Below are 26995 nucleotides of genomic sequence, written 5' to 3' on the forward strand. Positions count from 1 at the left end.
TCCTGTATCTAGATTGCTTTTTTAGATTGTCATTTTCTCATCTTGGAAAAAAGCTTGAGAGTAAATAGAGAAAAGTGCAGTGTGTCCTCCAATAGTCATTTCCAGTTTATACTAGTTAATTGAAGAGAGTGATTTGTTGTATTGGTACATAATAGCCAAAATAGTAATAATTATAGTAACAACAAACCGTAGTGATCACCCTGTTTGTAATCTGGTATCATGCAGTACACATCAACATAACGAAATTGAAAAACCATAATTTTCCCCTTTCTGTTTTGCTTTATCACCCACTTGCTGATGAAGATTACAGCATAGGATGACAACGCCAGCCACACTTTTTGCTTGGCTGTGAATCTAGTCGTAAACACTAATAATGTACTATTTTTTTAAAAAATTGATTTGGGAATTGAGTGCTAATGTTTTAAATGAAAACTGAGAGTATGTTGCCAGTAAGAAATTTTGGTTTTGATTATATTGAACAAACACTGATTTTTATATTTGTAAGTTAGCCATCACTTTGCCTGCTTTTGCCATTTAAAAACTCTGATGCCCAAATGATAGACTGTTGCCAAGCTGCATCTGTTTTTTAATTTATTTTTGTTTTGCCCAATACTCAAATGAGTAGACAAAATAATAGTTTTTATTTGGCTGCATTGCAAAACCTAGATGTACGTTTTACCTCGAAAAAAAGCAAGACCATTGATCTACTAAGTCTGGGAGCCGCTATATGGTAGATTTCATAAGAAACACTCTTCTGTTACCAGATTGCAGCAGGAGAGAAGATTCCTTTGAGCCAGGAAGAAATAACTCTGCAGGGCCATGCCTTCGAAGCTAGAATATATGCAGAAGATCCTAGCAATAACTTCATGCCTGGGGCTGGCCCATTAGTGCACCTCTCTACCCCTCGAGCAGATCCTTCCACCAGGATTGAAACTGGAGTGCGGCAAGGTAAAGTCAAAGAAAATGAAAAGTCTCACTCAGTTTTTAAGTTTTTAGTACATTATTATTTTTGGACAAATTCTGATCCCTGAGTCTTGCGGAACTGTCTAGCATATTTTAAAATAAAGAATTTAAGTGATTTCTCAGTAACCATTCCTTTTTCCCTCTGGAATTGTTATTTTTAAAGAATAGCAAGTATTTTTAAACAGTGAACTCCTTTTCTTTGAAATTCAGCAGTACTTGGTCAAACCTAACCAGGAAATATTTTGTGCGTACTGTTTTTGACCTTGCCTCATTACAAAACTGATTTAAGATGACTGATATCTGCTATGCACAAGGCAGACTGCCTTCAAGGTCCATAAAGTATAAGTTGGAGAATTAATACATAAACTTAGTGTAAGCTAAACAATAATAAAAAAGTTACAGTAAAGAAACAGTGGAAGAGTTATCACAGTTCAGCATATGATTAATAAGAGTGGTCATAACTAGTGATTATTTAGGACTTCCTACTTACAGGCACTGCTCTAGGTGATTTTTCTACATGTGTTCCTTTCACCATGAGAACTACCCTGTGAGTAGGCATTATTATCATCCCTGTTTTCTAGATGAGGAAACTGGAACACAGAAGAGTTAAGTGACTTGTCCAAGGTCATCCTTGGAGCCAAGATTCAGACCCAGACAGTCTAGCTCCAGAGTCAGTGCTCTGAGCCTCTCCTGTCATCTTAATTTCAGTTGCTGGAATAAGTTATACAGTGATGGGATATAGCAATTTTCAGGGGTAAGAGGTCACGCTAGACTAATATAATCAGGACAGATTTTTTTGTTTGTTTTTTTGTTTGTTTTTGTTTTGTTTTTGAGATGGTCTCGCTCTGTGCCCAGGCTGGAGTACAGTGGTGTGATCTCGGCTCATTACAACCTTTATCTCCCTGAGTTAAGTGATTCTCAGGCCTCAGCCTCCCGAGAAGCTGGGATTACAGGTGTATACCACTATGCCTGGCTAATTTTTTTTTGTTTTTTATATTTTTAGTAGAGACAGATTTTCACTATGTTGGCTAGGCTGGTCTCAAACTCCTAGCCTCAAGTGATCTGCCTGCCTCGGCCTCTCAAGGTGCTGGGATTACAGGGGTGAACCACCGTGCCTGGCCAGGACAAGTTTTTAAATGGATGTCTGGAATAGATTTAGATAGGTAGATTTAACAGCATAATGAAGAGTGAAGAAAAGAGAGAAAGGTATGTTCGAAGAATAGTAAGAAAATATGTGGCTGGAGACATGGGTTGAAGGCAAATCCTAGTGTCCTGAAAGCCAAAATGAGGATTTAGGTCTTCTTAAAAATAAATTGGTAGCATTTTGAGAGCTCTGGATAAGCCACAGCAAGATTTGGTAATTAGTAGACTCTTTAACTTAGCAAAGCATCTTAACTCTGCTTGCCCCACTGGTTCCTTCTTTTTTTTTTTTTTTTTTTTTTTTTTTTGAGACAGAGTTTCACTCTTGTCGACCAGGCTGGAGTGCAATGGCACAATTTTGGCTCACTGCAACCTCTGCTTCCCAGGTTCAAATTATTCTCCTTCCTCAGCCTCCTGAGTAGCTGGAATTATAGGCACCCACCACCACGCCCGGCTAATTTTTTGTATTTTTAGTAGAGACGGGGTTTCACTATGTTGGCCAGACTGGTCTCAAACTCCTGACCTTGTGATCTGCCCACCTTGGCCTCCCAATGTCTTGGGAGTACTGGCGTGAGCCACCTGTAGGCATCTAATCTTACCAGTGAGGACTCTGGGGTTCAAAGAGGTCAAGTGACCTGCCAAAATCATGGAAAGACCCTACAACAACATTCTTTACAACACGCTACATCTTTTCTACTTGAACCACTTCTAACTAGTGGAATGCGCCCTGGTTCAGATTCTTGTTCTCTAGGACTGTAACCATCCTAGTGATGATAGCTGCCATTGGTTTATCAGCTTTGCCAGGTATGGCACCTGTCACTTTATTATCACTCCTCCCAGCAACCCTGCAGGACAGAGGAATTATTAAACTTGCTTGACTGGTGTGGAAACTGAAGGAGTGGAGGGTGGGGAATGCTAAGGGCAGAAATAAGGGGAATGTGAGAGGGTGGAGGAAGATTGTGTTGACTTTGAAAATGAAAAGGGAAAAGAAGCTTCAGAAGAAGATAGGAGAGGGAAAGCCAGCTTGTGTGCCATTGAATCACCACATTAGGGCCTGGTGCTATTGGGTGACCCACCCTTGTTACACCTGGCAAGTTTTCAAAGCCCTCTGAACCTCAGGGTCCTTATGAATAAATTTGTGTCGATGTTATTTATCATGCAGGGGTTTATGAGGATTAAGCGTGAAATGTACGTAACAAAACGTCTTGCTTGTTGTATTTTATTCCTTTATATTTTGACTTGAAGAGGTTATCGTGGTTTTCAATTTCAGGAGATGAAGTTTCCGTGCATTACGACCCCATGATTGCAAAGCTGGTCGTGTGGGCTGCAGATCGCCAGGCAGCATTGACAAAACTGAGGTACAGCCTTCGTCAGTACAATGTGAGTGATCTGAGACCGTGCCAGTGACCTTGATGTGTTTGCTCAGCACCAGAGTTCAGCCTTTGTCTTTGGCAAGGCCTTGGTCTTGTCAGCGTATTCTCTATTTCCATCAATTGCCCAAACAAAATAGTTTCATATGGGAGAATTTTGCAAGGGCCAGAGCAGGGTTTGAGGACTTCTTCATTTCAGTTACAAAAGAAAGATTGCAGAAGTAAAATTGTTAGTGTCAGTGCTATGTTTCGGTGAAATCCTATTCACTCTGTAGATAAATCCAGCTATACATGGTACCTTAGTAGGTTTTTTATTTTTCCTAAGAGCTGTCCACAGTAGAAAATACTTAGGAAATAAAAGCAGATGTTTTCCTGAATGTTGTTTTCGCTACCCAGTATGCCTGCAGTCTGGGTTTATTTTCTCTAAAGTAAAATAATTATGTTCAGTTTCATCCCTTTAATAAAGTTTGTTATTTTTCTGTAGAACATTAATTTCCTTGGTGCAGAAAGTCCCATATCACATTGATTTGGCCCATAGAAGGATTTATTCACCCAGTTATTCAACTTGTTTTGTGTTAATAATTGATCAAAGCTCTGGTTTCTGTGGCTTCAACCACACTGGCTGCCTTGCTGCTTCTGAGACTCACTCAGCATGCAGCCATGCATTCCTGTCCAATCTTCCAGAATGTTCTTCCCCTACATGATTGCAGGGCTCCCTCCTGACTACCCCGCTCTCCTGCTCTGAACCCTTTCCCGGGCTGCCGCATTTAAAGTATGACCTTTTGTTATTCTTTATCCTTGTAGCCAGCCTTCATTTTCTTCATAGCGTGTGACATTATATTCAATACCTGTTTACAGATATTGTTACTTGTTGCCCTAGAATGTCAGCAGAGACTGTGAAGGCAGGGACTTCATACCTTTTGTTCCTCACTCTATCCCCAGTGCCTGGATCAGAGCCTGTCACTTAAGAGATGCTCAGGAAATGGCTGTTAAATGAATGAAGGAATGGATGAGTGAATGAATGAACCCAAAGCTCAGATAGCTGGTTTTACTTTTGATCCCATTTATTGGTGTATTTGGGTTAATTTTATACCTTTTAAAATTTTTGTATCAGTATATAAAATTTGGATTTTATTGTTGGAAGGAAGCTCTTTTGAGGTCATTTAATCCTATCCTCTCCTCAGTATAGCAATCCAGCTTGCTGTTTGCAGTCTTTCTATTCTGTGGAAGCGTTCTGAGCAGCAAGTCTTCAATACCTTGCAAATGAATTTCATTTATGTTTCTTAACATTTATTATGTTCCTAACCTGAGTCAAGTAAGTGCCTCGGTATTTCCAGTATCCTCTTTGTCATATTAAAATGTAATTTTGAGTGTGAAGTCCAGATGGATATAGTAATAGTGGATGGACATAGTGATAGTGAGATGGTTTTTTGTGTTTTTTTTTCCTGAGAGTTGTCCTGTTGCCACATGGTACCTTAGTAGGTTTGTTATTTTTCATAAGAGTTGTTCACAGTAGAAAATGCTTAGATAAAAAGAGCAGATGGTTTTCTGAACATACTGTTTTTCCCACTCAGGAGGAACTGGGGCTTTATTCTCTTCCTAGATTGTTGGACTGCACACCAACATTGACTTCTTACTCAATCTGTCTGGCCACCCAGAGTTTGAAGCTGGGAACGTGCACACTGATTTCATCCCTCAACACCACAAAGAATTGTTGCTTAGTCGGAAGGCTGCAGCCAAAGAGTCTTTATGCCAGGCAGCCCTGGGTCTCATCCTCAAGGAGAAAGCCATGACCGACGCTTTCACTCTTCAGGCACATGGTACGGACGGCTTTTCTCTTTCCTCTGCTTGTCAAGTTTTGCAAATCATCACTGAACATGCTTTTCTTTCTGTATGGCACCCTTGCCTCTCTTTTCTCCTCTCAGTGACTGACATCATTCTTTGCATTCTTTCTTTTGTAGTATGAAGTTTGCAGACATGTTTTTTAGTATGAAGGAAAGCTCTTCACTTACCATGGATGCACCCATAAACACTATTTAACCCGTTAACTGGAGTGTAACTAATCACCTAACATTGTAGAAATGGATCTCTTATTTTACAGACGTGAGCACGGTGGCTTACGTCTGTAATCCCAGCACTTTGGGAGGCCAGGGCGGGTGGATCATGATGTCAGGAGATCAAGACCATCCTGGCTAACACAGTGAAACCCCATCTCTACTAAAAATACAAAAAATAAGCCAGGCGTGGTGGCACACGCCTGTAGTCCCAGCTACTTGGGAGGCTGAGGCAAGAGAATCGCTTGAACCCAGGAGGCAGAGGTTGCAGTGAACCGAGATCACGCCAGCCTGGGCAAGAGGGCGAGACTCCATCTGAAAAAAAAAAAAAAAAAGAAAGAAATGGATCTCTTTTCAGTCAAGCACTTGTTTTCCCCACATCCTATGCTAATTTCTTACCACTTCTTTTGTTCACCACTCCTCATGGCCCTACTTTGTTATGTCCTTTGTACCTGCAGGAACTCCCTTTGTCCCAAAGTCTCAAGACAGAACACCAGAGACTTAGATTCCCTTGGGTTACCCATGACTTATTGTCAAATTACTTCTTCCTCTTTTTCCATCCTGTGATTGGATGTCTACCTAGAGACTTCATAGTGTCATAGTATCCAAGCGTAGGAAGGGCCATAACAGGGGTTCATCCTGGCTACCACACACATGCATTGCATCTCTACCCCAGCACACCCACTAAGCTGTTGCCCAACTTCTTCCTAACACCTTGGGAAACTGAAAGTTCATTACTTCATCGGGTAGTTGATACTTTCAGTCAGTTCTCCATTAGAAAGTTCTGCCCTTAAACCAAACACCGCATGTTCTCACTCATAGGTGGGAATTGAACAATGAGAACACTTGGACACAGGGTGGGGAACATCACACACCAGGGCCTGTTGTGGGGAAGGGGGAAGGGGAAGGGGAAGGGATAGCATTAGGAGAAATGCCTAATGTAAATGACGAGTTAATGGGTGCAGCACACCAACATGGCACATGTATACATATGTAACAAACCTGCACGTTGTGCACATGTACCCTAGAACTTAAAGTATTAAAAAAAAAAATTCTGTCCTTTAAATTGATACAGAATCTCAGCTCTCACATACTTTTTGCATTTCAGGCTAGCTCTGACCTTCAGAGCAAACAGAATTTTTAAAAATCTCATCTGTTTTTCTCTTTTATTGGTAATTACTGTATTACCCTATACAGTTTGAGCATCCCAAATCCCCAAATCGAAAATGCTCCAGAATCGGAAGCTTTTTCAGCGCTAACATGATGCTCAAAGGAAATGCTCATTGGAACATTTCAGATTCCAGATATTTGGATCAGGGATGCTAAGCCAGTTAAATATAATGCAAATAATCCAAAAAAAAAAAAAAATCTGAAATTCAAAACACTTCTGGTCCCAAGCATTTTGGATAAGTGATACTGAACCTATATTATTATACGATCCTATCATTAGAATCTTTAATTTCTATATCATTTAGATTCATTCAAGATAGCTATTTTGAAAGCTTAAAATGTAACATGTTTTAAGTGCTGAAAACTACATCTTTAGAAGATTTGTGCTCTATCCTCATTTTATCCTTTTACATTGAATGAAAATGCATCTAAATATGTCCCATGTGGTATTCCTGAGCCTGAACTTAACATTTTTAGAATGGAGTGTTCTCTTACTGTGACCTTCCTTTTAAAAGTTTATAATTGGTACAGATATGAGGTTCAGAATAAATTGCATCAGCTTAGCTATGCTGAAGCACCTGGATATTGTCCAATAGAGGATATACACCCAAATGCCCATAAGGGGCCAGGCACGGTGGCTCACGCCTGTAATCCCAACACTTTGGGAGGCCCAGGGCAGGTGGATCACTTAAGGTCAGGAGTTTGACCTTAAGTCAGCCTGGCCAACATGGTGAAACCCCGTCTCCACTAAAAATACAAAATTAACCGGCTATGGTGGCATGCACCTGTAATCCCAGCTACTCAGGAAGCTGAGGCAGGAGAATCACTTGAACTCAGGAGGTGGAGGTTGCAGTGAGCTGAGATCATGCCACTGCTCTCCAGCCTGGGCAACAGAATGAGACTCGTCTCAAAAAGAAAAAAAAAAAAGGCTATAAGGGCTGAGCCAACAACATAAAAGAGTAAAAGAGGCCAGGTGAAAGAAAAATAGTGAGCAGTAGAGACTTTAGTGACCTGGAATGAATTTGCCCCATCAAAAGGGGGTGACCATGGTACGTTTATGCCACTGTAGGATTAGAGTTTAGGTTGCAAATAGTCAGATTCTTCAGTAGAAGCTAGAATTTTTCATATGAAATTTCATAAGATGTAAACAAAAGTATCCCTTTAAACTTAAAACAACAAGAAGAACAAAAACAGCACATCTGAGCTGCCGGTTTAGGACTTGCATGGTTTTTTTTCTTTTTTTTTTTTTTTTTTGAGATGGAGTCTCGCCCTGTCACCCACTATGGTGGCACAATCTTGGCTCACTGCAAGCTCTGCCTCCCAGGTTCACGCCATTCTCTTGCCTCAACCTCCCAGGGAGCTGGGACTATAGGCGCCCACCACCATGCCCGGCTAATTTTTTTGTATTTTTAGTAGAGACAGGGTTTCACTGTGTTAACCAGGATGGTCTCGATCTCCTGACCTCATGATCTCCCTGCCTTGGCCTCCCAAAGTGCTGGAATTACAGGTGTGAGCCACCGTGCCTGACCAGGACTTGCGTTTTATGTTTTCTTTTGTAAGGTGTAAATTTCATAGGCTTGATGCTCATAAATTTGTTACTGAATTTTAAATTTTTTCTAGATCAATTCTCTCCATTTTCATCTAGCAGTGGAAGAAGACTGAATATCTCTTATACCAGAAACATGACTCTTAAAGATGGTAAAAACAGTAAGTAATGTTTCATTAAAAGAGAAATGTGAGTCATACAAATGTATCACATTAGTCTGAAAAAGAGGATTCCAGCCTGGTCATGATCAGTTACATTTTTTAAATGCCTAGGCTAAACATTGGAAGGAAATATGCCAAAATAATAGAATTGATTGGCTCTGGGTAGTAGAGTTGATGGTATTTGCTTTTCTTCTTTGCACTTTTTAAATATTTTGTAAATATTCTAAAAATATGTCATAAAATAAACGTAGCAAAACAGCTGAAATGAAATATGCCAGAATGTTAGAAATATGCAAAAAAAACCCCACCTCTTTTTCCCTAATCCTTTGTACTTTTTTTCTTGCTTTGCAATTCTTCTGCAGCGAGAGTGTATTACTTTTAAATAAGAAAAACAGTTTTCAGCTGGGTGCGGTGGCTCACACCTGTGGTCCCAGCACTTTGGGAGGCTGAGGCAGGCAGATCACGAGGTCAGGAGATTGAGACCATCCTGGCTAACATGGTGAAACCCTGTCTCTACTAAAAATACAAAAAATTAGTGGGGCGTAGTGGCGGGTGCTTGTAGTCCCAGCTACTCAGGAGGCTGAGGCAGGAGAATGGCGTGAACCAGGGAGGCGGAGCTTGCAATGAGCTGAGATCACACCACTGCACTCCAGCCTGGGCGACAAAGCGAGACTCCATCACAAAAAAAAAAAGAAAAAAGAAAAACAGTTTTCAAAACTATGTCAGAGAGGGACGATTACCCACTGCCCAGGCAGTGTTTCAGGGGTTCAAGTGGAAGTGGGTCACTGCAGAGCTATAATTTATTAAGTGCCTTATCTCATGTAAGTTTTTATTTTCACAACATAAATGAGGGGGAGTCACTGTTATACCCACGTGTGGATGATGAAAGCATTGATGATAAGGCACAGAAGTGAAGTAATTTAGTCAAGGCTAGTGAGTGGCCGAGCTAGAATTCACACCCACTCTTTGTGACATTGACTCTTAGGCTATTTCCACCAGTTTTCCAATAGAAAATTGATTTTTGATTGTCAACTAATTTGAGTTGACTCAACATAGGGACTGACTTTCTTTAACTGAAGTCGAAAGAGGCTGATGCTTAAGCCAGAAGGCAGTTTATAAACTTCTGGCTGGAGCAGTGTAGCAGCAGGACCAGAATTCTATAGCTGGTCGCTGTATCCCTTGTGCTGTAAGACAGTTTGTGTGGGAAGCCCAGTGGGTGGAGTCAGAGCTCAGAATCCTGGCTAACCTTGAATGTGAGATGTCATTGAACTGTGACAGTTCTGTTATAAAAATATGCCTCCCAGGTAGGGCAGAATACTTTTGTCAGCTGATGACAGAATCCTCTTCCTTGGACAGAGGAAAATCTTTTTCACTTCACCTCTATGAAGACACTAACTCAGTAACAATTTTTTTGTTTTGTTTTTTGACACAGAGTCTCTGTTGCCCAGGCTGGAGTGCAGTGGCACAATGTCGGCTCACTGCAAGCTCCGCCTCCCGGGTTCACACCATTCTCCTGCCTCAGCCTCCAGAGTAGCTGGGACTACAGGCGCCCACCACCACGCCCGGCTAATTTTTTGTATTTTTAGTAGATATGGTGTTTCACTGTGTTAGCCAGGATGGTCTCTATCTCTTGACCTTGTGATCCGCCCACCTCAGCCTCCCAAAGTGCTGAGATTACAGGCTTGAGCCACCGTGCCCGGCCAGTAACAAATATTTTGTTCACACAAGTTTATTGGGTTACAGCTCTTCAGTTATTTTTCAATTCTGAGCCTAGATGGTCATTACCTTAAGTGCCTTGGGCATATTGTCAAGCCTTTATAATGAAAATTTGCAAACATCCTTTATATAGTAGCATTCTGCAAATGGTTAACCCATCAATTTATGCTCATTTCATCCTAAGAAATACAGCCCCCCAAATCTGGAAGTATCTTACTCTAGACTCCTATATGCTAAATACAAGTATCAAAAGTGGTAAAGTTTCACGGGCTTCTTCAACCTGAATTAAACAGAAGAATTACATGTGTGATTGTAATTCATATAAGCCAACTGTGTTATTTGGCATGGCTCTTCACTAAAGCAGCAAGCACTGATTGGAAGTATGCTGTGTTTTTTGGAATTAAAAAATGTTTTCATTAAAAAATGAGTACATAATTGAAAAGCCAACATGATTGCTGTTCACTATATCCTTTTGGCAATATTCTATGAAAATAATCCAAGTCTATATGTAACAGCTTTCAGAAAATGTTATATTGCTAAGTCTCAAAAAAAATGCTAATAAGCCATGACCACAATTAAATGGAATGCATGAAATAGGAAGCTTAAGAGACCAGGCTGGCCACAGTGGCTCACACCTGTAATCTCAGCACTTTGGGAGGCCAAGGTGGGAGGATTGCTTGAGGGCAGGAGTTCGAGATCAGCCTAGGTGACATAGTGAGATCCTGCCCCTATTTATAAAATAAAAATTTTTAAAAAGGGGGAAACAAAAGATACCAGAAGAGCAGGACTCCATCTCAAAAAACAACAACAACAACAACAAAAAGATACCAGAAGCATTTATGAGTCAAAAGCAGAAGCAACTTCTAGTGAACTCAGTGAGAATGACCAACTATTTTAAGTATTCAAGGCTTGCAAGCTATTCTTACTTTGCTATTAGAGGCCATGTTTCACAGAACCCTGCCCAACCTCAATGATAATAATGTCTAAAATTTATTGAGTATTTGGTATATGTCAGTTACTGTATTAAACACTTTCCAAAGATTATTTCATTTGCATTTTCAGAACTGGCCAATGAGATTGGTGTTATTATTAGTGTGAACTTTATAAATTACTAATCTCTCTAAGCCAACGTCAAGGCTCAGAGAGATGAGTAATTTTCCAAAAAGTTACACCAAAAGTAATTGGTGGAGTCGGGATTTGAACCCACACTCCAGGATCCATGTGCTGACCGAATACTGCAAGTGCCACACTTGCATACCTTATTAAATGTATAAGAGGATGTTTAAGGTTCTCTTGTAGGTGACAAGAGATATCTAGGGTAGGATTTTTTTTGGTAGTGTCTTTACTGTGATCTGTTGGCATTCGTGCCAGTTAAATACATGTCATATTTTATAAATTCAAAGAAAATGGCTGTGGTGTAATTGGAGGCACTTTGTGATAAGAAGAGTTAAAGCCTGTCAACATGATATAGGGTGGAGAAGTTTTATTCATTCATACATTCAGTACAAAGTTTTTGATAAAATAGATATGCCAAGTGATGTGGAGAAGAGAAGGAAATGTCTTTGTCCCTGCTTTTTTTCTGTTAAGGAATTTACCATTTGGAAGTGTGTATGTTGAGAAGATGGAGAGAATAGTGGTCAAGAGTGTGGGCCCTGGAGTTCTTGTACTTTAGTATTTGACTTTTGTGAACATTTTAATTTTGATAATTTTTCTGAAACAACTGATAGAGAGGAAAATCACTCTTTATAAACCAGGATGAGAGGAGAATCATAGTGGGTGTTTTGTATGCAAAAGGCTAAATGTTCAGAGGAGGGAGAATTTACTCTGCCCAGGCTGACTCTTCCCAAGGACAGTGAGCCTGATGTGAATGGGCAGTGAGGTTTCTGTGCTGTGGCAGAGCACCAGCAGCGTAGTGAAAGAGAAGTGTGAGCATAGAGCCACAGTGCAGGGAAAGCTGGGGGCATACATGGGGAATGTTTTTGTGTGTGTGTGGTTTTTTGGGGTTTTTTTTCTGAGACAGAGGCCCGCTCTGTCGCCCAGGCAGGAGTGCAGTGGTGTGATCTCAGCTTACTGCAATCTCTGCCTCCCGCGTTCAAGCGATTCTCCTGCCTCAGTCTCCCAAGTAGCTGGGACTATAGGTGAGTGCCACCACGCCCAGCTAATATTTGTGTTTTTAGTAGAGATGGGGTTTCACCATGTTGGCCAGGCTGGTCTCCAATTCCTGACCTCAGGCGATCCTCCCACCTCGGCCTCCCAAAGTACTGGGATTACAGGTGTGAGCCACCGTGCACGGCCTAGGGAATGTTAATTGTCCCACTTTCCCATTTGGGTGGAGCATCAGGCCGTCCATGGAGGAGAATGGTAGGAAATAAGACTGAGAGGTTGGGGCCTCCAATATCAGACGAAGTATTTGGAATGGGGTCAGGACATCAGCTCTGAGTGTTGAGATGAGAAGCAAGAAGACCCCAGAGGATCTCCTCAGATTCAGCCAGGCCTGAAGCAGTGGGGCCCGAGGCAGGGTAGAGCAGTAGGAATGGAAGGAAGAGATGCATAGGACAGGGAAGAATTTGGCAGCATTGTAGTAACTGTCCCTATTTATAAAATAAAAATTTTTAAAAAGGAAAAAAAAATAAGATGCCAGAAGCATTTATGAGTCTTAAAGCAGAAGCAACTTCCAGTGACCTCAGTGAGAATGACCAACTATTTTAAGTATTCAAGACTTGCAAGCTATTCTTACTTTGCTACTAGAGGCCGTGTTTCACAGAACCCAGCAGTGGAAACTGTTGCATGTGGAAAGCAAAGAGGATGAGGCAAGGATGTTGCATGTGGAAAACAAAGGAGGAGGAGGCAAGGATGACAGGTTTTAAGCCTGGATGACAAGGAGCATCGGGGTGCCAGTCAGGGAGCTCACAGGTCTGGAGGAGAAGAAGGTAGAGGGAGAAGATTGGTTGGCCCCGCCGAGTTCATCTTAAGTTGTCAGTGGAGCATCCAGCTGGTAATGATAATAATAATCAGAGGTCACCTGGAGAAGAAACGTCGGGGCTGGAAACAGATGTGAGCTGGCAGCATCAAAATGAGTACTGAAGTATCAGAAGCAGACAAATTGATTTTGATCTATATACTCTACTCCACAAAACTTTAGATTTTCATCTCCTCGGATAGTCAACCAGTTCCATACTCATGTAATCTAGGCATACTCTGGAGTTATTGCAGGTTTGGTTCCAGACCACTGCAATAAAGTGAGTCAAAGTTTTTGGTTTCCTCATGCATATAAAAGTTATGTTTATATTATACTTTAGTTTATTGTGTGCCAATAACATTATGTCTAAAAAAAAATGTATATACCTTAATTAAGAAATGCTTTATGGCTAAAAAAAAATACTCATTATTATCTAAGCCTCCAGTGAGTTGTAATCTTGTTGCTGGCGAAGGGTCTTGCCTTAGTGTTGATTACTGTGATTGATTTAGAGTGGTGGTTGCTGAAGTTTGGGGTGACTGTAGTAGATTTTGTAAAATAAGACACCAAGGAGGTTTGCTGCTTCAGGTGACTTCCTTTCATGAAGATTTCTCTGCAGCATGCAGTACTGTTGAGATGTAGCAATTCGGTCACATCTTCAGGCTCCATTTCTAATCCTAGGTCCCTTGCTATTTCTACCACATCTGCAGTTACTTCCTCCGCTAAAGTTTCAAACCCCTGAAAGTCATCCATGAGTCATTAACGTCTTCCAAACTCTTGTTAATGTTGATAATCCAACCTCCTCCCATGAATCACAAATGTTCTTAATGGTATCTAGAAGGTTTTCAATTTACTTTGCCCAGATCCGTCAGAAGACTCACAATCTATGGCAGCTATTGCCTTACAAAATATATTTCTTAACAAGACTTGAAAGTTGAAATTACTCCTTGATCCCTGGGCTGCAAAAAGGATGTTGTGTTAGCAGGCATGAAAGCATTAATCTCCTTGTATATCTCCATCAGAGCTGTTGGGTGGTGACTATGTGCATTGTCACTGAGTGATAATATTTTGAAAGGAGTCTTTTTTATCTGAGCACTATTGAGTAGGTCTCAACAGTGGGCTTAAAATATTCAGTAAACCATGATGTAAACAGAAGTGCTGTCTTCCAGGCTTTGTTGTTCCATTTATAGGGCATAGGTTGATTTAGCATCATTCTTAAAGGCCCTACGATTTTCAGAATGGTAAATGAGCATTTAATTCGACTTAAAGTCACTGGCTGCATTAACCCCTAGCAAGAGAGTCAGCCTGTCCTTTGAAGCTTTGAAACCAGGTATTGACTTCTCCTCTCCAGCTATGAAAGTCCTAGATGACATCTTCTTCCAATAGAAGACTGTTTTGTCTCCATTAAAAGTCTATTGTTTTTCGTAGCCACATTTATCAATTATCTTAGCTAGATCTCCTGGATAACTTACTGCAGCTCCTCCATCAGCACTTTCTGCTTTATCTTGAACCTCATGAACCAGCCTCTGCTAGCTTCAAGTATTTTTTCTGCAGCTTCCTCACTTCTCTTGGCCTTAATTGAATTGAAGAGAGTTAGGGCCTTGCTCTGGATTGACTTTGGCTTAAGGGAATGTTGTGGCTGGTTTGATCTTCTATCCAGACCACTAAAACTTTCTCCATATCAGCAACAAGGCTGTTTCACACTATTTATTATTATCATTATTATTATTTTAGAGATAGGGTCTTGCTATGTTTCCTAGGGTGGTCTCAAACTCCCAGGCTCAAGCAGTCCTGCTTTGGCCTCCCAAAGCACTGGGATTACAGGCATGAGTCACTGCTCCCAGCCCAGCTATTTCACCTTTTTATCATTCATGTGTTCACTGGAGTAGCACTTTTAACTTCCTTCAAGAACTTTTCTTTGCATTCACAACTTGGTGGTTTGGCATCAGAAGCCTAACTTTTGGCTTATCTCAGCTTTTGACATTCTTTCCTTGCTAAGCTTAATCACTTCTAGCTTTTGATTTAAAGTGAGAGACATGTAACTCTTCATTTGACCACTTATAGGCCATTGTAGGGTTATTAATTAGTCTAATTTCAATATTGTAGTGTCTCGGGGAATAGGGAAACCCATAGAGAGGGAGAGAGACAGGGGAATGGCTGGTCAATGGAGCAGTAAGAACACACACAATGTTGATTGAGGGAGTTCTTTATCTTACATGGGCACAGATTGAGGCACCTTAAAACTATTATATAGTAGTAATATCAGAGATCACAGATCACCATAACAGATATAATAATTTAAAAGTTTTAAATATTGTAAGAATTACAAGAATGTGACCTAGAGACACAAGGTGAACACATGCTGATGGAAAAATATGCTTGACATGGTGTTGCCACAAACTCAGTATGTAAAAAACATAATGTCTGCAGGGTGCAATAAAGTGAGATGGGCCTGTAACATGAATAATTTATTAGGTGTGTATAGTCTTACCATTTATAAAGCATTTTCACATTTATTTAATAATTATTACATTTTATACCCATTTAATGACTCAGAAAAATCAAGGCTCAGAGATTTAGTGAGTCAAGATGACAGAGGTGATCAGGTGGCAGATGCCATTCTCAACCAAAAACTTCTCTTTACCAATTCATTGCTTTTTTTTTTTTTTTTTTTCTTGAGATGGAGTCTCGCTCTGTCGCCCAGGCTGGAGTGCAGTGGTGCGATCTTGGATTACTGCAACCTCCGCCTTGCGGGTTCAAGCTATTCTCCTGCCTCAGCCTTCTGAGTAGTTGGGATTACAGGCGCGTGCCACCATGCCTGGCTCATTTTTGTATTTTTAGTAGAGACGGAGTTTCACCATGTTGGTCAGGCTGGTCTTAAATACCTGATCTCATGATCTCCCCGCCTCGGCCTCCCAAAGTGCTGGGATTACAGGCGTGAGCCACGCACCCGGCCTGCATTTTTAAAATTATAATACTGCAGCCTTTTTGTTGAGGGAAAAATACGTAAAATATTTGACAGCCTTAAAATATCTAAAACTCAAGGCTGGATGTGGTGACTCATGCCTGTAATTCCAGCACTTTGGGAGGCCCAGGCAGATGGATCACTTGAGTCCAGGAGTTCAAGACCAGCCTGGGCAACATGGTGAAACCTCATCTCTAAAAAAAATCAAAAAATTAGCCAGGCGTAGTGGCACGCCTGTAGTCCCAGCTACTTGGGAGGCTGAGGTGAGGGGATCACCTGACCCCAGGAGATTAAGGCTGCAGTGAGCCGTGATTGCACCACTGCACTCCAGCCAGAGTGAGACTCTGTCTTAAAAAATAAATAAAAATGAAAATAAAACCCCTGAAATTCCATTTTAAAAAAGAAAAGTTTGAAATTCACCTTTATTGGTACTAATTTGACAGATGCTTTTCTAACAAAATATTTCCAAGAAGTTCAAAGATGTTGACTTTCCTTTGAATAGTTGGTTGTCTTCAGGTTGAGAGTAAGATTCGTTATATCTCAGTTATTAAATAAATGAATGTTTTCTAATTTTTCTTCATTTTTTTCCCTTTTTCCGTAAAGATGTAGCCATAGCTGTAACGTATAACCATGATGGGTCTTATAGCATGCAGGTAAGCCTTATTGGTTTTGTTCTACAGTGCAGAGCTGAATCTGACCTCTTTTATACTGAATAGGGTATTTTTTCACTCTCTGGTTTCTCTTAAGCCTTTGACTATTATGACTGTAGTTACGAGAATAACTTATGCTTTTATTTCAGACCCAATTTGGGGAAATTACCCCCATACAGTTTCTAACTGATTGTTTACTCAGTTGGGCTGTTATTCCTTTAAGAATAAAAACTTGGCAAAAAGCAAAAGCTTGAATCAGACATTCACAAGCCCCTAAAGTATGTGCATGTATTTACATCAAAAGCAGCAGTTCTCTCAAATTTTTTGTCTCAGGAACCCTGTACACTCTTTAAAATACCCACCAGAGCACTTTTGTTTGTGTTAATTATATCTCTTGATATTTACCATTTAGACAATTTAACTGAGAAGAACTAATTTATTATTATTTTTTAATTGTGGTGAAATACACATAATATAGAATTTACGATTTTAACTATTTGCATTCAGTGCATTCAAGTTGTTATGTAACCATCACAACCATCCATCTCCAGAACTTCTTTCTTCTTGTGAAACTAGAATTCTGTACTCACTGATTAAACAGTTACACTCCATTCCTTCTTCCCCCATCCCCTGAGAACCACGATTCTACTCTCTGTCTCTATGAATTTGACTATTCTAGGTACCTGATAAAAGCGGAATAATGTGGTATTTGTCCTTTTGTAACTGGCTTATTTCACTTGGTACAGTATCTTCAAGGTTCTTCCATGGTGTAGCATATGTGAGAATTTCCTGTTTTTTTGTTTTGTTTTGTTTTGTTTTGTTTTTAAGGCTGAAAAATACTCTGTTGTATGTATATACCACATATTCATTATCCATTCAGCCATTAATGAACATTCAGGTTGTTTCTAGCTTTCGGCTATTGTGAATAATGCTGCTATGAACAGGGGTGTACAAATACTTCTTTAAGACTCTGTTTTTTGTCCTTTTGGGTATATATCCAGTAGTGGAATTGCTAGATCATATGGTGATTCTGATTCTTTGAGAAACCACCATAGTGTTTTCCATCGCAGCTGCAGCGGTTTGCAGTCCCATCAACAGTACACAGTGGCTCCAGTCTCTTCACATCCTTGCCACTACTTATTATTTTCTGGGGTTTTATTTTTTTGTTTTATAATAGCAATACTAATGAGTGTGAGGTAGTAGTATCTCACCATGACTTTGACTTGCATTTCCATAATGACTAATGATGTTGAGCATCTTTTCATGTACTTATTGGCCATTTGTATATCTTGTTAGAAAAATCTGTATTCGAGTCCTCTGCCAATTTCTTAATCTGGTTGTTTTATCGTTGTTGTTGAGTTGTAGGATAAATCGAAAAAAATTTAAAACCTAATCACAAGTACACATTCCATTAGCCATCACAGTGATAACAGTATCACATGTTCAGTAGCCTCTCGAAAATTCCGTTGTGTACTTATGAGAGAATGAGGTTATAAAAAACAATACCTTAATCTTTTTTTTTTTTTTTTTGGAGATGGAGTTATGCTCTTGTTGCCCAGGCTGGAGTGCAATGGTGTGATCTCAGCTCACCACAACCCCTGCCTCCCGGGTTCAAGTGATTCTCCTGCCTCAGCCTCCCAAGTAACTGGGATAACAGGCATGCGCCACCATGCCTGGCTAGTTTTGTGTTTTCAGTAGAGACAGGGTTTCACCATATTAGTCAGGCTGGTCTCGAACTCCCAACCTCTCAGGTGATCCGCCCACCTCCGCCTCCCAAAGTGCTGGGATTATGGGCATGAGCCATCACGCCTGGCCTTCTTAGTCTTGTTATGATTTGTGGATGCCCTAAAAGGGTATTAGGGACCCCAAGGAACACACAGGTCATATTTTGAGAACCTCTAGTGTAAAGTTCATGGTAATCCTCAATTAGAAGAAGACCATTACATTGGCAAAATGGAATGCTTAAATGGTTTTTAAAAAGTGGGAATTCAATCAAATTCCTATAGTAAGGTACAACTTCAGGAAATAGAATAACTCATTTTTAATATGAGCTAAGAGATGTCAAATCCTGCAGAATAGATTTGTCAGTGATATGTATTAGACCTCCCAACACTTTGAGACACATTGATTTTCTTTCTCTGAGATTCAGAAAAACCATGGAAAGTCTGCCTACTTGGGTATAAGGGCTATAATTCATATTAATGCCTCTGGTTTGAGATAATTTCTTGTCCTATGGTAGCTGGTAAAGTAGATTGCCAATTTGTTCTTATCTGCTCATGGAACTACATTCACAATTTTAAAATGTGTTTTCATGAATCTTTAAACAAAACAGTTTCCAATCTAACCTTTGTCCTAAGAATTCCACAAACATTCAAATGGCTGTTTTAGTAGGTTACAAAGCATAGTAAAATGTCATATTTAACTTAGGATAGATGAGAACCAATGTATAAATATTGCAGTATGACCTATTTCACCTTAGTCTACGTAATATATTTGAAAAGAATAGCCATTTAACTTCTACACTAGCATTGTGGGAATTGAAATGAAGACTATAGAGAGAAGATTTAAATGGAGTTTTTACCTAAGGGAAATTTTAAAACAGAAAGGTTCCATGTCCTTTTATCAGCTTCCTTGAAACATTGTGAACTTTGTTCTTTGGCGTATGGTCTCTTAAAGTGAGAAAATTATGGCCAATCTCCAGCTAATTTATGTTCTTAAATCATAACTGAAACCCATGAATTGAGCCTACGTGTTGATAAAAGAATATCTAATTATGTGGTTCTGGCTTTTTTTTGGTGACTGACTTTGGCACAGGAAAACTAAATTTGACTTCAAATACTCAGAAATAATTTTGTATTACAAACGTAATATATGCAAATGAATTTTAATAACTTTGCATAACTTGATTTGTATTTTTGTTTCATATGTTTAGTGCTATCTTTATATATTTACATGAACCTTAATCTATAGCATTATGGATAAGTTATATAACTTTTTTTCCCCTTTTAATTATCTTCCTGTCATTTCTATATGAAGTATCTTGGTTAGGAATAGGGGAAAAGTTCCATGACTTTTTAAAATATATATATATGTTTAAGACGTATTTTATGTTTTAAAACTACCAATAGTGAAGAATTGATTCTGATCTTATTCTGTAGGGTTGTTCATTTATTTTAAAGATCTTATTTTCATTTTTTTCAGATTGAAGATAAAACTTTCCAGGTCCTTGGCGATCTTTACAGCGAGGAAGACTGCACTTACCTGAAATGTTCTGTTAATGGAGTTGCTAGTAAAGCTAAGTTGATTATCCTGGAAAACACTATTTACCTATTTTCCAAGGTAATGTGTCTTCTTTATAATATCACTCCTGGGGCATGGGAAAAAACTGTTTGGCCCGAGACATTTCACTGAAAGAGATTAGAAAGATCCAGCTTCCTTCGACCATTGCTGTGACCCTTTTCCCTCAGTTTCCCTCGCCATTCTGTGTTTCTTTGCCGAATTCCTGCCCTCTCTAGTTTCCCATTCACTTCTCTCATTCACACAGATGCTCATTGATAGACACATATCCATTTTCTTCCTGAATTCTGAAACAAATCCTTTTTTTTTTTTTTTTTTTTTGAGATGGAGTCTCGCTCTGCCGCCCAGGCTGGAGTGCAGTGGCCGGATCTCTGCTCACTGCAAGCTCCGCCTCCCGGGTTCACGCCATTCTCCTGCCTCAGCCTTCCAAGTAGCTGGGACTACAGGCGCCCGCCACCGCGCCCGGCTAGTTTTTTGTATTTTTTAGTAGAGACGGGGTTTCACCATGTTAGCCAGGATGGTCTCGATCTCCTGACCTCGTGATCCGCCCGTCTCGGCCTCCCAAAGTGCTGGGATTACAGGCTTGAGCCACCGCGCCCGGCCTGAAACAAATCCTTACATTTTCTTTGTCAGAGAGTATCTCCCTGCTCAGTGGGTGTTATTGTCTCAGGGCTTTGATGTCTGAACACTTTTCCCCACCCACCATCACCCTGACAACTGGAATCCTGGTGACTTTGGAGGAGGTGACCACTGAGAGAGGAGTCTGTGGACCAGATGTTCCTTGTGGGGAAGGTGGACAGTAGGAAGGTGGATGGCATTAGTGGTGGTCTCTTGACAGTCAGAGCCAAGGCAGGCTTTGCATGGTTTTGGTTAGGAGCCTGCTGGCCAGTGAGTCTGTAACCTTCTGCCTGGGCAGAGGAGGATAATGCATTATCAAATATGCTGTGGCCTCACAGTGCTTTGTGATGAGATTCCTTTGGTAGTCTAGTAAGTAAACTACTATATATGGAGTTGAGGATGATCCCACTTTGCCAGGCATTCCTTTCCATAGCCAATTGTGCTATAGTTTATGATGATAGAGGCAGTATAATGGAATGGTGAAGAGCACAAGTTCTAAAATGTGAAGATGCTTTGGTTCAAATCCTGGCCTTGCCACTTAACAGCCGTGTGACCTTGGCTGTTAAACTCTCTGGGCTTTAGTTCTCCTATCTATAAACAGTAATAATAACAGCAATAACAGTAATAATAATAGGTGCAGTGGCTTGTGCCTGTAGTCCCAACACTTTGGGAGGCCACGGCAAGCAGATTGCTTAAGACCAGGAGTTTGAGACCAGTCTGGGTAACATAGTGAGACCCCATCTCTACAAAAAATTTTAAACATTAGCCAGGCATGGTGGTGTGTGCCTGTAATCCTAGCTACCTAGGAGGCTAATGCAGGATTATTAATAGGCTTAGGAGTTCAAGGTTGCAGTGAGCTATGATTGTGCCACTGTATTCCAGCCTGGGTGGCAGAGCAAGACCCTGCCTCTAAAAAATATTAATAATAGTACCTTCCTCATAGAGTTGTTGTGATGATTAATGACATAATATATGTGTGTTAAAACCAATTTCTAGCATACTGAGCATCTGAGAGTGGGGGTGCTACTGAAAATGGCTACCAGACAGTGGCTACTTGTTGTCTACAGTTAATGCTTTATTTTTATTTTATTTTTTGAGATGGAGTCTCGCTCTGTCACCCAGGCTGGAGTGCAGTGGCGCAATCTCGGCTCACCGCAAGCTCCACCTCCCGGGTTCACTGCATTCTCCTGCCTCAGCCTCCCGAGTAGTTGGGACTGCGGGCGCCTGCCACGTCGCCCGGCTAATTGTTTGTATTTTTTAGTAGAGACGGGGTTTCACCGTGTTAGCCAGGATAGTCTTGATCTCCTGACCTCATGATCCACCCGCCTCGGCCTCCTAAAGTGCTGGGATTACAGGCGTGAGCCACGGCACCTGGCCTAAATCTTTTAATATACTGTGAGGCATGTATACCGTTACCTCTTTACAGTTGGAAACCAAGGCTGAGAGGGGTTTAATAATTTGCTCAAGGTCATAAAGCTAGATTGGAACCCTGGTATTAATGGTGACTAATTTTTGTGTGTGTATGTGTGAGTCAGAGTCTCCGTCACCCAGGCTGGAGTGCAGTGGCGTAGTCTCAGCTCACTACAGCCTCTACCTCCCAGGTTCAAGTGATCCTCCTGCCTCAGCTCCCGAATAGCTGGGACTATAGGCGCGTACCACCACACTGGGCTGATTTTTGTATTTTTTGTAGAGATGAGGTTTTGCTATGTTGCCCAGGCTTGTCTCGAACTCCTGGACTCAAGCCATCTGCCTGCCTTGGCCTCCCAAAGTGCTGGGATTACAAGCGTGAGCCACTGCGCCCAGCCATGATGACTAATATTTAACAAATAGTGGGAAACAATTACCTCAGGTATGTTAGTAAAAATATAGTGATAGGATCTTGATTCCATTTTCAGTTTGTTTTCTGTTTCTAGGAAGGAAGTATTGAGATTGACATTCCAGTCCCCAAATACTTATCTTCTGTGAGCTCAGAAGGAACTCAGGGAGGCCCCCTAGCTCCTATGACTGGAACCATTGAAAAGGTAATGACATAGCATCTGTAGAGTGATGTTCAGTAAGTTTTAATACGTGGCTTTGTTGAACTTTGTCATTTATGGCCTTTTCCCTTTCTAAACCTTGCCCACTGGCAAGCATCCACTTCACAAAAACAAGAGGATCTATTACAGATTCAAATGTTTTATCACAGTCCTCTCTGAAAATACCCATTTACCTCATTTATGAAAAAGACTGCTGTTTTTGAAGGCAGGCATTTGCATCAAAGTACAAATAATCTAAATTGTCTTTTTATGATTAAAACTGAGCATTCATTAAGCATTATTCAAAAAAGCTGGTTTTGAATGTTAAATTTAATAGCAACAAATTTTTCATGAAATAGTGACATTTTCTTTAGTGTACATAGTTGCATCTGTGTTAATGTAAAAGGCTGGTATCGGTGAAGAACGATACGGTTTCGTGTTGAATGCAGTGTATAATTCACAGTTGTAATCCATACTGTCTGAGTCAGTTCGGGCTGCTAGAACAGAATACCATAGACTGGGTGACTTTTAAACAATAGAAGTTTATTTCTCACGATGCTAGAGGCTGGGAAATCCATCAAAGCACCAGCAGATTAGGTGTCTGGTGAGATTCTACTTACCGATTTCATATACAGCCATTTTTTCTCTTGTGTCCTCACGTGGTGGAAAGGACAAGGGACCTCTCTTCAGGCCTCTTTCATAAGGGCACTAATGTCATTCATGAGGTCAGATCCCTCATGACCTAATCACCTGCTAAAGGCCCCACCTCCAAATACCATCATCCTGGAGGTCAGGATTTCAACAAATGAATTCTGGGGGGATATAGACATTTATACCGTAGCACGTATTGATATAACATCAACTGGTGATAGATCAGTATCCCTTGTCTCCTTTTATATACTTGAATACAGTAGAGTCTCCTCAAATCCATTTAAGTCATAAAAACTCAACTGTATATGCTTGAAACAAAAAAAAGAAGAAGAAGAAAATAACTACTTAAATAGCGTGGGTGATTTCAGCCACCATTCTCCTTTGGACATATTTACCCCAAGTGGGTATGAGCTAGGAGACCTGGATCTGCCGTTAGCTCATTGGATTTCATTCCCATGGCCTCTCATAGTGTAGGCATCTCTGCACAACTCTGTTAGTCTCCCGCTTAGTAGCCATGTTAACCACAATGAAAGTGAGACCATACAGGATCTCTGAGTCCACTCATATGTATACAAAGGAAAACAGAAATCACTTTCTGGGGTCGCTAATAAGTTTAATTCTGTTGCATGAAGGTTGTTTTCACATTTACTACACAGAGCTCTGAAGACTTCAGACACACTTACTATACTTGGCCCTAGACAACCCCAAAACAAGAAAACCAGTCAAGACCCTCATCCCTCTTCCCTGTCTGGTGAAGACATTTAAGTATATTAGTCCTTCCCTACAGTAGGCAATGTGTCTTGTTTCTACATTCTTGAAAAAAATGAAAGGATATCAAAATATATGGAGTATATTCATGTGATTCAAGCAAAACTAAGTGGTTTTGGGGGTGGGGACAGGGGACTAAGCAGTGCTACCCGTCAACGACAGTGCCAGCAATGCCACATTGACCTGTAGGCCTCTGATTTGACCAGTACATTTGACCTGCAGGCCTCTGATTTGACCAGTACGTTTGATCTGCAGGCCTCTGATTTGACTAGTACATTTGGGCTGCAGGCCTTTGATTTGACCAGTACATTTGGGCTATAGGCCTCTGATTCGACCAGTACATTTGGCAGATAGCACAACCACATACTACTTCTGCCTGTAAGTTTATATAGCAACTCTATGGACCACAAAGGACCTCTGTGTTTTTTGTTTTTTGTTTTTTTCTTTTAATTGATGTATTATTGTGTATATTCGTGGTTTACAACATGTTGTGAGTACATATAGACAGTAAAATGGTTACTGTAATGAAGCAGATTAACATATCTAGGACCTCTGTGTTTTCAAATATTAACCTGTCACACTGAATCTCAAGGTGTTTGTCAAAGCTGGAGACAAAGTGAAAGCGGGAGATTCCCTCATGGTTATGATCGCCATGAAGATGGAGGTAAGGAAATTATGAGTTCAGTTGCTAAGAGGACTTTGGGAGCAATCAGACCTAATTGTTCCTTTGGCTTATTTTGTAACTTAATACCACCTTAAATATGAAGAGCAATGAATTGACAAAGCATTAATTGTAGGAAACAAAACCAAACTATCTTTCTTGTAAAAAGATTTTTATTTTAATTTTGTGAAATTGTACCTGTCATTTCTGATTCTGAAATTAATGAAATTATCAATAGCTTGGAATCAGGTAGTAACCCAACTGAATGTTAACTGTTGGTGTTTTCTAAGGCCGAATCAAGGATGCCAGGCATCAGTTTCAAAGTGAAAACCTGAATCAAATTAAATTAGCTGTTTAGGTTTTTAGCCAGTTCAAATGGTAGGTCAGTGATTCTTAGGCTGAATGTTGCAGTCCTTAACTTAGAGTGGTTCAATTAAGGATTTTTCAGCTTGACAATAGTGTAAAACCATACACGTTGAATGTACTCCTCAACTTAAATTGAATTTATCTGGACCTGACCCCATCGTAAGTCAAGGAGCATGTGTACAGTCACCTGGGGAGATTTTAAAAACTACTTCCCCAGACCCATTGAATTGCGATCTCCAGGATAAAGCCCAAGGATCAATACTTTTGAAAGGCCGGGCACAGTGGCTCATGCCTGTAATCCCAGCACTTTGGGAGGCCGAGGCAGGTGGATCATTTGAGGTCAGGAGTTCACAACCAGCTTGGCCAACATGGTGAGACCCCATCTCTATTAAAAATACAAAACTTAGCTGGACATGGTGGTGCATGCCTGTAATCCCAGCTACTCGGGAGGCTGAGGCAGGAGAATTGCTTGAACCTGGGAGGCAGAAGTTGCAGTGAGCTGAGATCTTGCCACTGCACTCCAGCCTGGGTGACAGAGCAAGACTCTGTCTCAATTTAAAAAAACAAACAACAACAACAAAAAAAACAAGAACAACTGTTGAAAGCTTCCTAGGTGCAATTCTAACATGAAGCTCAAGTTGAGAACTGAGAGCTACACCAGAGCTTCCCAGTCATATCGTTGAATGGTCACTGCTGTGTCCTAGTGTTAATTCCTCTCAACTTGTTACCGTTCTCCCTGTGTGCTGTGATGTTAAAAATAAAAACAACAACAAAGTGTTGGAAAGCACTGAGAGACAACAAAACATCAAAGTTGGCTACAGTTTTCATTTTTGGTCTCCCTTTCTTGACTTGGTGTATACTGTCCTCATTAGTATTGCAGCTGTCTTTTGTCCTGTCTTGTGTCTCTGCAGCATACCATAAAGGCTCCAAAGGATGGCACAATAAAGAAAGTGTTCTACAGAGAAGGTACTCAGGCCAACAGACACACTCCTTTAGTGGAGTTTGAGGAGGAAGAGTCAGACAAAAGGGAATCAGAATAAACTCCAGCAAGGAAATGGCCAATTAAGTAGTGTCTTCTCTCTCCACCAAAAAGAGAAAGTGCCTCCTGCTTTTCTCGGGGTCTCATAAAAAGCAGTTTTACTAAATGATTGTATGCTTGTGCTGAATGCCTTTCATATTTGAGAATCATGCATTTGGATCACAAATATAATAAATTATCTCAAAATATTTCATACTAATAAAGTTGAATTATTCTTTTTTATTGGAAACCAATGTTTATTTCTGCCTCAAATTTTATACACTGTAGTCTCTTTTAGGAAGGGAGGAAGAGAAAAGGACATTTAATTAAATGAATTACTTTCCAGTTGCTGTTATGAAGAAAATGGGCAGTAACATGTTTCAGAGATGCCCTGGAGTTCAACAACTAAGGTTTTGTCTGGCCAAAAAGTAACTTACTAGGTAGTTTAAAATACATGGATATTAGCTGGGCACAGTGGCTTACATCTGTAATCCCAGCACTTTGGGAGGCTGAGGCGGGCGGATCGCTTGAGTTCAGGAGTTCAAGACCAGCCTGGCCAATATAGTGAAACCCCGTCTCTACAAAAAATAAGCCGGGTGTGGTGGTGTACACCTGTAGCCCCAGCTATTTGGGAGGCTGAGGCGGGAGAATCGCTTGAACCTGGGAGGCAGAGGTTGAGGTAAGTCAAGACCGCACCACTGCACTTCAACCTGGGTGACAAAGTGAGACTCCATCTCAAAACAAATATATAAATATAAATAAGGAAAGACATGGATATTGTGTTTGTGATTAGAAAGTTTCTATCTAGGTTGCCTCTGCCTTTATTGTACTTTATAAGCTTATAAAAATACATGTATTTTATATCTATTACATGCTAAAATATATTAATATAAATGTTTGGTAAATTTGA

The 26995-nt window shown here is 40.4% G+C and overlaps 1 protein-coding gene across 5 annotated transcripts in view; it reads left to right on the forward strand.

Moving 5' to 3' along the window:
- MCCC1 (methylcrotonoyl-CoA carboxylase 1) overlaps nucleotides 1–26339 on the forward strand; it is a 106324-nt gene extending 79985 nt beyond the window's left edge. For all 5 annotated transcript variants that reach the window (XM_025374933.1, XM_025374930.1, XM_025374934.1 and 2 more), the window contains 9 exons: nucleotides 765–948; nucleotides 3374–3483; nucleotides 5077–5293; nucleotides 8318–8404; nucleotides 16645–16694; nucleotides 19893–20030; nucleotides 22520–22627; nucleotides 24633–24704; nucleotides 25979–26339. In XM_025374933.1, coding sequence (XP_025230718.1) covers nucleotides 765–948; nucleotides 3374–3483; nucleotides 5077–5293; nucleotides 8318–8404; nucleotides 16645–16694; nucleotides 19893–20030; nucleotides 22520–22627; nucleotides 24633–24704; nucleotides 25979–26107 — 1095 coding nt within the window. In that variant the 3' untranslated portion in view covers nucleotides 26108–26339. The remainder of the gene's footprint in view (nucleotides 1–764; nucleotides 949–3373; nucleotides 3484–5076; nucleotides 5294–8317; nucleotides 8405–16644; nucleotides 16695–19892; nucleotides 20031–22519; nucleotides 22628–24632; nucleotides 24705–25978) is intronic.
- Nucleotides 26340–26995: the final 656 nt, after the last annotated feature.

The sequence above is a fragment of the Theropithecus gelada genome, chromosome 2 (assembly GCF_003255815.1).
Source record: "Theropithecus gelada isolate Dixy chromosome 2, Tgel_1.0, whole genome shotgun sequence".
NCBI classification, from domain to species: domain Eukaryota; kingdom Metazoa; phylum Chordata; class Mammalia; order Primates; family Cercopithecidae; genus Theropithecus; species Theropithecus gelada.